The following is a 10339-nucleotide window of genomic DNA, read 5'->3' on the forward strand; positions in this document are numbered from 1 at the left end:
TGTGAATGTTCTCAACTCAGAAGAATCATATATTCTATGAAAACACTCGACGTTGTCTAGATAAAAAAAGTAACAGTAAATACATTTTCACGAAAATAAAGTACTTTCTTATACCAAAAAATTAAAATATTTTCTTACGTCATTAAAGTTATGACATGGGTCTCTTTTAATCATTATTCACAATAATATTTCTAAAAACTAAAAAAAAATAGTACACAGATCATAATTCAAATAAGTGGAAAAAATAATTTATCTCTTGATATAAAAAAATATTTTATTATACAATCATATTCAGGCATAAAACTGTAATTTTACAACACCACAGAACAAATTCAGACTCTACTACATATATATTCTAACCCTCATAAACAAAACATCTCTTTTGTTTTACCAAATCTCCTTACAATGTGAACTAAATTATCTTCTCTAAGCAATAAAGTTATGACATATGTACTATTTACTCATTGTTTACAAAAATAGTTCTAAAAATTGGAGAAAAAAAACAGTATACATGTCATAATTTTAGTGGTATAAGAAAATATTTTATTCTACTATTATATTCGCACATAAAAGTGAAATTATACAACCACATGGCAAATTCAGACTCTACTGCATATATATTCTAACCCACTATTGTTCAGAAACAAATCATATATTTGTTCTATCAAAGAAACATCCACTTTGTATGCTTTAGGAGTGAGAGAAAATGGTGTTATCAGAACAACATAGTTGGGGGAAAAACAAAGTATTCACCTTCCAAATCCTTAGAGGAAGATGGTTCATGGTGTTCTCTTCATTCATGATCATGTCAGTATCTGGTGCAAGCTACATGTTTGCCCTTTATTCAAGAGAAATCAAGTTAGTTTTGGGCTATGACCAATCCACTCTTAACCTCTTAAGCTTTTTCAAGGACTTGGGTTCCAACATAGGCATTCTTTCAGGCCTGATCAATGAGGTTACTCCTCCTTGTGTTGTCTTAACAATTGGTGGGGTTCTTAACTTTTTTGGGTACTTTATGATATGGCTTGTTGTGACCAAAAAAATTGCCATGCCTCAAGTTTGGAACATGTGTTTGTACATCTTTATTGGAGCAAATTCTCATTGTTCCACCAATACTGGAGCATTGGTCACTAGTGTAAAGAATTTCCCTGGAAGTAGGGGCATTGTCATAGGAATTCTGAATGGTTATCTTGGTTTGAGTGCTGCAATCATCACTCAGATATACTATGCTTTCTATGGAAATGATTCAAAATCTCTTATTCTTCTTATGGCATGGTTACCAACTGCTATAACTTTTGTTTTTCTACCATTTATCAGGCATCACAGGTCAATTCAAAAGCCAAGTGATTCCAAAGCTTTCTATAATTTCCTCTATTTGACACTAGTTCTTGCAGGGTTCCTCATGATAATAATCATAGTGGAGAAATGTGTCACCTTTACTCAGAATCAGTATTATGTCACTGTTTCTGTGATGCTTCTCTTACTCATTCTGCCCCTTGCTATTGTTATTGTGGAAGAACACAAGATTTGGAAGAGGAAACAAGAAAACATATATGGTGATGATCCTCCTAAACCTTTGAATGTAACTACAGAGAAGACAAATCTAGTGATATCAACCAAAAAACAAGTTTCCTTATGGAAAAACATGTTCAAGCCCCCAAGTATAGGTGAAGATCACACAATACTTCAAGCCCTTTTCAGCACTGATATGGTTATTCTTTTCCTAGCAACAATTTGTGGACTTGGTGGTACCCTCACTGTTGTTAACAACTTAGGTCAGATTGGAACATCTTTAGGATACCCTCCACATAGTATAACAACATTTGTGTCCCTTATGGCCATTTGGATCTACCTAGGTAAAATAGTTCAAGGAGTTGTGTCAGAAATTATCATAACCAAATTTAAAGTCCCTAGACCTCTCATGCTCACATTAGTTCTTTTGTTGTCTTGTGTTGGTCACCTTTTAATTGCATTCAATGTCCCAAATGGTCTCTATGTAGCCTCAATTATTATTGGGTTCTGCTTTGGTGCAAACTGGCCTATACTCTATTCCATCATATCTGAACTTTTTGGTCTTAAATATTACTCAACATTGTACAATGTTGGATCAATAGCAAGCCCAATTGGGTCATATTTGCTCAATGTGAGGGTTGCAGGGAATTTGTATGACAAGGAAGCAAGAAAGCAAATGGCTGCATTAGGACTAAAGAGGAAGCTAGGGGAAGAGTTGAATTGCAATGGAGGTGAGTGTTATAGAATGGCTTTTATTATAATCACTTCAGTTAGCTTTTTTGGAGCGCTTGTGTCTCTCATTTTGGTGCTAAGGACTAGAGAGTTTTATAGAAATGATATATATAAGAAGTTTAGAGAGGAAGCTAGAACTGCTGAGAATGAGAGGACAGTGACTCAGAATAGAACTGGAGAACCTGCTGCAAATGAAGGGTAAATATATTTGTCTAGGAATTGGTAAATAGTTTATGATTGGCATATATTGATAAAAGGAATTAGACATGGAGCAACTGCTACAACAAATGTAATAAAATTCACAAATGTATGTAATTTATAGTGGAGTGGAAGTTATTGTAATGATTTCTTGTCTACAATAAATTAGTAGCTGCAAAATAGTGTATATCTTTAGAACAAATAAATGAAATTGTTTGCAATAAGTTGTTTTCCTATTCTGCTTCCTTTTATAATTCATACAATCATAATAATCAAGAATTTAGAAAATCATGTAAGTTAACAGGAAGCTTATAAAGTAGTTGAAAGCTTATATAAATTATGGGTAGAAACTTAGAGTTGATAAGTTAGTTGATGAAATCAGAAACACTTAGTGAGATTAACTAATAAGCTAACTCACATGTGCAAAATGAAATAAGTCTCTAACTTTAAAACTTAAAAACTACCTCAAGTACAAGCTTATACACTCATATCTTAATGAAATAAGCCAATTTATCAAACGCTAGCATATACTTTTTTTCTAGATAAACTTGTTATGTAACTTATAGTACCAAACCCACATAAAAGTAAAATTTATAATAAACTAGTTATCATTAGTGATAAACAAGGACTTATACATGAGTTACTTTTTAATAAGCCATTTAAATTTTTGTAATGCATATGAGAGAAGAGAATTTAAGCTACTCGGATTGATAACTTCTAGCCATGAATCCAAAATAGGAAATAACTCAACAGAGGTTTGCAAGCTCAGAATAAAAATATAAACAAACCAATCCATAATCTAAGAAACTACAATCTAATTGTTTAATGAAACTTCCATGTCCTACGTAGAGAAAACTAGGTCCATAGTATGTCTTATGCATCTGGCTAGAAGAAAATTCAGCAAAGGTAAACAATCAGTAACGATCAAATGAAGATGGAGGAGCACCCCTACTGGGGCGATCATATGGACCAGGCCTGCTGCTCCTATAATTCCTTCCTTCATCTCTTGCTGGCACTCCACCTCCATATCTATCGGCGGCAGCTCCACGTGGACCACCTAGCCGATCGTAACCTCTATCTTTGCCCTGACCATTTTGTGGGTAACGATCTGAACCGCCATTTCTACCACTTCCAAAACGATCTCCATTTGTTGGATACCTTAACAGTTTAATAGTAAAGCATTAGATAGTAACAAATACATAAAACTCTTTGGTAACCAAAAAGTTATATTCCAGGTCTATTTTATCCAAAAACAAAAGAATTCATACTACTTAGGGGTATATGGAAGAGCTTATTTTGGCTTACGAGAATAACTCATGAAAATAAACTTATGAATATAGTTTATGAAAATAACTTAGAAGCTTCTTGTTAACTATTTTTATCCTATTTCAATAAGCTTAAAAGAAGCTTATAGAAATAATTACTTTCTAACTTACACAAAATAGCTTACTGAATAAATGTTTAGTTAAGCTGTATGCCTAAATGCACCCTAAAGGCATATCAGATAAGGTCAACTAAATAAATGTGAATCCAATCATGGCCTTTATAAATGCCACTTATAAAGGTAAAAAGGACAAGATAGTGAATTACTTTTTCAAAGATATAATTGATTGATGTTTTAAAACTCGGCAAAATGAGAACCAGAGCAGTAATTCAGTTACCAACAACCAAAAACCTGGTTTACCTGTCACTGGGTTGGCGATCATGGCTGCCATAACGGTCATCATACCGATCCCCATCTCCATAACGCCTTCCATCATAACGATCATCAGCATAGCGATCACGTTCATTACTCAGGCGATCCCCGTGGCCACCAGCAGCTCCAAACCTAGGACGTGAAGAAAATGAGCCACCGCCACCCCGACCACCACCTGCCGTAGGGCAATCTCGGGCCCAATGCCCGGGACGCCCACATTTGAAGCAGTCATCCTGTCCTGTACTGTCTCCCACCCTATAGTTTCCCCGACCACCAGATGAGTAGCTACTTCTGTAACCATGGTCTGCATCATCAGACCCCATTTTTGGCTGGGCCTTATTGACAGAGATAGCACGATCACCCAGCTCCCGTCCATGCATTTCCTTCATTGCATCTTCCATTCCCCGACGGTCAGCAAAGGTAATAAACCCAAATCCACGTGGACGGCCTGTATCTCTTTCAACCATTATCTACATGAAGAACCACTCAAGAATCTCATACCAAGTAATCAATAACAATAAGTGTTAAAAAAAGCATTTTCGCATTAATTTAACACAACTTTTTATTATAAACATAACACTGGTATTGATGCATATAACCAACAGACATTATTAAAAGATTTGAAGAGATGATTTGAGCACAACTTATAGTACAAGTTTAATATCAATGGATGATTAAGTAAGCAAGTACATGCACATGAAAGAATTCACATAAATGCCACATAATAAATGATGAACTCAAAGAAAAATGCTTCTAAAATATTCCAAGTGGGCATTAAGTTTCAAATGAAGTCCGCCATGTACATAACTGGTGGAAATCAGATTGCATGAGATTCTTCAATTATTTTAGTTTCTCTTGCATAATTATTTTTGGGCAAATACATACATTTCGTTTCTCTTGCATAATTATTTCCAGTGTTTTATTTAAAAGGTGTTTCATCAGTTTAACAATGAGCAGCACATGCAAACAACATTTGATGAATACAGTAGTTTATAACCAAAAAATGTACTTTCTCAGTTACTGTTATAAAGCACTGTATTGTTTTTCATGTATAGCAACGCATGTAACCAACATTTAACGAAAACAGTAATTTATGACCAGACAACTTACTTTGTCTGTTAATACTATTACTATAAAGCACTGTAATGTTTTTCATGTATAGATCAGCAGTTCAGAAGAATTCAAAGCCCATGTCAAATATGTGGCCATAAAGACTGCTATTCTACAGGGAGACAAATACCATATTCCAACATCACTAAAATCCAGAATCGCACAAGGGGCTGCACCATAGTATGTACTTTTATACCCATCAAACATCGGCAAACCAATTTTTGGGATGAGGGATCACGTTTACATTGCTCTAATCAGCATGGCACTTAGTATTACGTGCAGCTTGCTCCGTCAAAACTAACTTTAGGACTTCAACCTTGCTTTGTTGTACTCTGTTGGCTTTCAACCCTTCCTCAGCTGTGCTCTGTTGGCTTTCAACCTTTCCTCAGTTGTGCTATGTTAGTCTTGCTCTTTTCCTTCCTCAGACAATCACTCAGCTTCAACCTTTCTTTTTCACTTGTAGTCCTTGCTCCTTGTGCTCTGTTGTCCTTGCTCTTTCACTTAGCAGTCTCAACCTTTCCTCAGTTGTGCTATGTTAGTCTTGCTCTTTTCCTTCCTCAGACAATCAATCAGCTTCAACCTTTCTTTTTCACTTGTAGTCCTTGTTCCTTGTGCTCTGTTGTCCTTGCTCTTTCACTTAGCAGTCTGCGCTCCTTCACTTAGCAGTCTACGCTCCTTCAACGAACAGCAGGTAATGCTCAGTTTTAGTGTTCTTTTATGCAACTCTCCCTTTTATTTTCTCTTCCATCAGTCCCCTCTTATTTAGTTCACCTCAAGTTAACTCAATTTTCTTTTTCTATCTATTTACCAAAAGGACCCAATTCTTCTCCCTTTGGAATCATCACAACCAAAAGACCAATCCTGAAGGTTTAGAAATTTTTTAAGTTCGAACACCCTGAAACTCACCATGATGCCTATAACACTTTTGCAGGTCCATGTTCCACTATTTAGTACTTTTCGTACAACTACTTCCATAACATAGGCTAGAACTTCAGCATCTTCTTCCACAATGACTCACCGCTCATTGAACAACCTTGTTTTCAGTAGACTGGGTACTATTACTTTCATACTTGGAATAACTAAAAATACAAACATAACCACAAATGTACTACTCTAGTACTATCATGAAAGTCCAAGTGTCGCTTTCTCTTCCAGAATTGCCAAATTGGTCCAGTTTTGAAATCCAGCTTCTGTCACACTAGCACTGTGACAGAAAGGATGGATAGTTTTGTCTAGAAGTACACTGACCAATGAAGGACCAGTAAATAGCAAAGAACCTGTCACACCAATTATGGACAATACTGCTGAACTGGCACCAGTAGAAATGCCAACTTACTTTCATTCCAAAAGATGGCATGTCTGTTCCCACTTACTGCTACCTCTATAACTAAATAATCAGTCACAATGGAAGTAGCTAGTACCATATCAAGGGACAAAATAAACTGACAACGCATCACCAAGATATCATCCTTTAATAATGTTTTACCTTTTTCAAAAGCACTACAAATCAGAAGCAAACTAATATCATACAAGAACTGATCAAGAACCAGAGGCAAAAGCAGGAATGTCCAGCCCAATGAGTTAATCAAAATCTCGAATACACCACTAGCAACTATCAGTGACACATAATAGACTTGACTACATAAACAAGAAGGCCAACAGATTGACAAGATATGGCTTCTTTCATTCGCACATGAGAAAACAATTCTTAATGCAGAAGAACTTTGTATTACAGTATAACTTAAATAAACAAATGTCATATCACATTTCTCTGTTCATCAGCTGCAGAAATGACAGAATCAAGGAATTCATCAGTGAGCCAGAAACAATGCTTAACTAGATCAAACCAATGCTCCAAATGCAATTTTACAATATTAACTTTGCCCAATAATCAGCTCAATCTTAATGCCACGTGACCATTCCCAACTATAACAATTTCAACGATGAATCACAAGTACCACGCCTATCACAAATAAGGAATCTCTCTGCCAAACAACAGACAGGCCAAGACAAAATCACTCTGGAAGAAGATCTTTTAAAAGACCAAACTACAGCATCTCAAAGATCACAACTAGCATTGCCCAAAAAGACAAAAAAAAAACAAGTGAAAAGATTAATAGCATCACAAAAGTTATCATTATTGAGAACACAACAAAGCATCAAATTATTCATTTTTATAATTTTGTGGTAAATACTATATCACAAATTAAGAAGAACTATAAACAGAGACAAAAGGTATGTTAAAATATTAGGAACCTCCTAAGTTTAATGTTCAAAAAATTTAAACCAATCAATATTATGAGTTCCCAAATCTAAGATGGGAAAAATCAAATTCTTAGCAAGATTGTCTACCAGACTACCACAAAGTTGGAAAAACATAAAAGTAATGCCACTACATAAATGAATACTCCCTCCGTTCTTTTACATAAACCAAGGAAATTATTTGCTCAAGCTTATAAGGGAAAGTTTTACCACACAGCTATAAGATCTGCAATGTTTATATGGGACGGAATATTGGGCAGTAAACTATCAACAAGAGAATAAACTCCATGTAGTAGAGATGAGAGCATTGGAGGAGCGGAAACACTCAAGATAGGATTAGAAAGTTGGAGTAGCTCCTATTGTAAAAAGATGGTAGAATCGTGTCTTAGGTGACTTGGACATGTGTGAAGGATACCACTAGAAACTCCCGTAAGGAGAGTAGATCAAATGGAGATTAATCCAATTCCTAGAGGAAAAATGAGGCTAAGAAAAACCATAGGCAAAAACAATTAAGACTTAGATATCAACGTTTTGTCAATGAACATGATATATGATAGAGAATTATGTTGTCATTTGATCCATGTTTGACCCCACGTGTTGGGTTTAAGGTTTGGTTGTTGTTAATTGTTTTTTGTTTTTTAACAAAAGTGTTATTATTTTTCCTACTATACCATTCTCAATTCCTCTCCTCAATTTAATCCACCATTATTGATATAATAATTGATAAAAAGGTAATTAATATTGTGTTGGACTTTGAGAATGACACTTAAATAGGAACAGTAATTTTCTGAAAAAATGACACTTAAAAAATATTAGTATAGAAACTAGAAAGGTAACTCCAAGAACAGTCAATTTCAAAGATCTTCCAGTTGCACATAATATACCTTCAACTAGCTTATAACAAAATACTCTAACTGTACAGCCTATGCTACAATGTGGAAAATTCTGTACTTTAGTGAAAGTGTCTTTCTAAGGAAGTTTCTTTGGCTCATATATTGATTTGGGGTAAGATTATGTGGTTAGCAACAACTCATACAAAGCTGTGTTTGTAACTTTGTATGGGATAATGTTTTAAATTGCATTCCACAACCGGTAACGAAAAAATATTGCAGTTTCGGGAGTCTCCACCACGACATCATAACAGCAAATCAAATATATAAATATAAACAAGTAGTTTCACAATCAGTAAAAAAACCACGGTTTTCACAATTAGGTTTTGGTAGTATCCGAAACCGTCGAATTTTTCCATCATTATTTTGTAAACAAACGCATGAAATACAAGATCCCTTATCTTCACATAATCATTGCCCTAATAACATAAAAAATATTGATAAAGATATTATGAGGAATTGAATGGATACCTGACATTCAAGGATCTTGCCGTAACGATCGAAAGCACGGTGGAGCTGACGCTCCGAAACATCTGAAGATAAACCTCCGACGAATATTCGATTCTCTTCCTTTCTCGCCATCGCCGCTGATTTTCTCTCAAACTAAATTGCGCCGCACCGCACCGTACACACAACAATATTGCTGAAGCAGAGATATAACACAACACGGACTTTTTGAAATATGCCAAACTGTTTTTATTTGATTTAATTAAGGAAAAGAAAATATCTTCTGGGATTTTTTTGTTTTAAAGCTTTTATTTGTAAGAGTGTTATCTCTTTCTTATTCTTTTTTATTTTTTATTTTTTTTAAGAGTTATAGTAATTGAACATGAATTATAATGTACTAGGTGTAAATGGTAACATAATAGAATAAAAATCTATTACATTATTATATATATCTTTTATTTTTAATAAGAAATCTTTATAAATCATAAATTAGAGTATAAAAATATTGAATTAGTATAATCTCGCATTATTATTAATGATATAATTGTAATCTTTTTGTATTTTATGGTACGTTTTAGGTTGTCAGTCATTAAGTTTTAAAAAATAATTACATTTGTTATTAACTATATATAGTATATGGAATTTGTTTTCCGTGTGAATTGAAATTGTAAATGCAATAAATTTTGTTTTTATTAAAACAAAGAAATTTGTCAATGTTTTTACTGAGGTTGATAAAAAACTATGCTTATTCATCTTGTGTGATGGAAATTGTCTCTAATAAAATAATATGGAAAAAACTGAAAAATAATCCATTTACTTATATTTGAAACAAATATTTTGTTAATGTTTTTTATTTATAACTAAGACTAAGTCAAATATATTGTAAATTCTAATTTTTTTATTTTCTTTCAAAATCTAATTCACAAATAAACACTTAATAATCATAAATAAATGGGTAATTCTTTTTTGGGTTAACCTTTTCCCAAATTGCCTTTCACTCCTTTCTTTGTCAATGTATGTACTAGCAATTCAATGTAGAAACAGTTGCCACTCATAAGTTGATATAGTGTATAGTTATACAATTTTCTCACCTTAATTAAAGTCATCATCATGAAAAATTCTTATAATAGTAATATAAAGAATGACAAATTATATAAAATCTATGGTGCATTTTGGTATATAAATGTGATAGTATTATTGTCTCGTCTATCATTTATACTTAATTAACATTGACTATTAAATATAAATAAAACGAATGAATGGTAGATTTTGTACTCATTGTATGTATATAATAAGAGTATATCTAGTAGCGAACAAAATCTTCACTCTTATTTGAATCTTACATACTATTCTATAATTGATTAAAACTCCACATAAAATAAGAACATTATCTACTTTTCTCCATAATACCAAACATCATTCTTATTCTTATTTGGGTCTATAGTATCTATTTTTCCCACAACATCTACCTCTCTGCTCATTTTCCTTTGGT

The 10339-nt window shown here is 33.6% G+C and overlaps 2 protein-coding genes across 5 annotated transcripts; one reads left to right on the plus strand and one right to left on the minus strand.

Moving 5' to 3' along the window:
• On the plus strand, positions 625-2662 carry LOC109352715 (protein NUCLEAR FUSION DEFECTIVE 4-like). Of its 2 annotated transcripts, XM_019594898.1 has the most exons (2): positions 625-2390; positions 2436-2662. In XM_019594898.1, exons 1-2 carry the CDS (start codon positions 707-709, stop codon positions 2444-2446), a joined length of 1695 nt encoding a protein of 564 aa, XP_019450443.1. In that variant the 5' UTR covers positions 625-706; the 3' UTR covers positions 2447-2662. The 2 variants fall into 2 exon arrangements, with proteins under 2 accessions (XP_019450443.1, XP_019450442.1); XM_019594897.1 differs by having other exon boundaries at positions 625-2662.
• Positions 3127-9083, minus strand: LOC109352334 (glycine-rich RNA-binding protein RZ1C-like). Of its 3 annotated transcripts, none has more exons than XM_019594270.1 (3): positions 5379-5531; positions 4127-4608; positions 3127-3600 (listed from the first exon to the last, which is right to left on the minus strand). In XM_019594270.1, the coding sequence occupies exons 1-3, from the start codon at positions 5379-5381 to the stop codon at positions 3357-3359; spliced, it is 729 nt and encodes a 242-aa protein (XP_019449815.1). In that variant the 5' UTR covers positions 5382-5531; the 3' UTR covers positions 3127-3356. The 3 variants fall into 3 exon arrangements, with proteins under 3 accessions (XP_019449815.1, XP_019449816.1, XP_019449814.1); XM_019594271.1 differs by lacking the exon at positions 5379-5531 and adding an exon at positions 5249-5363; XM_019594269.1 differs by lacking the exon at positions 5379-5531 and adding an exon at positions 8872-9083 and having other exon boundaries at positions 3132-3600.

The sequence above is a fragment of the Lupinus angustifolius genome, chromosome LG07, assembly GCF_001865875.1.
Source record: "Lupinus angustifolius cultivar Tanjil chromosome LG07, LupAngTanjil_v1.0, whole genome shotgun sequence".
NCBI classification, from domain to species: domain Eukaryota; kingdom Viridiplantae; phylum Streptophyta; class Magnoliopsida; order Fabales; family Fabaceae; genus Lupinus; species Lupinus angustifolius.

Bases quoted from the DNA above. Each gene is read 5' to 3' on its own strand.
- LOC109352334 (XM_019594269.1), bottom strand. From the start codon at position 8,982: ATGGCGAGAAAGGAAGAGAATCGAATATTCGTCGGAGGTTTATCTTCA. The intron at 4,609-8,871 runs GTATCCATTCAA...TTCTTCATGTAG, and splicing joins GCAAGATCCTTGAATGTCAG to ATAATGGTTGAAAGAGATAC. The intron at 3,601-4,126 runs GTAAACCAGGTT...TAAACTGTTAAG, and splicing joins GATCGCCAACCCAGTGACAG to GTATCCAACAAATGGAGATC.
- LOC109352715 (XM_019594897.1), top strand. From the start codon at position 707: ATGGTGTTATCAGAACAACATAGTTGGGGGAAAAACAAAGTATTCACC.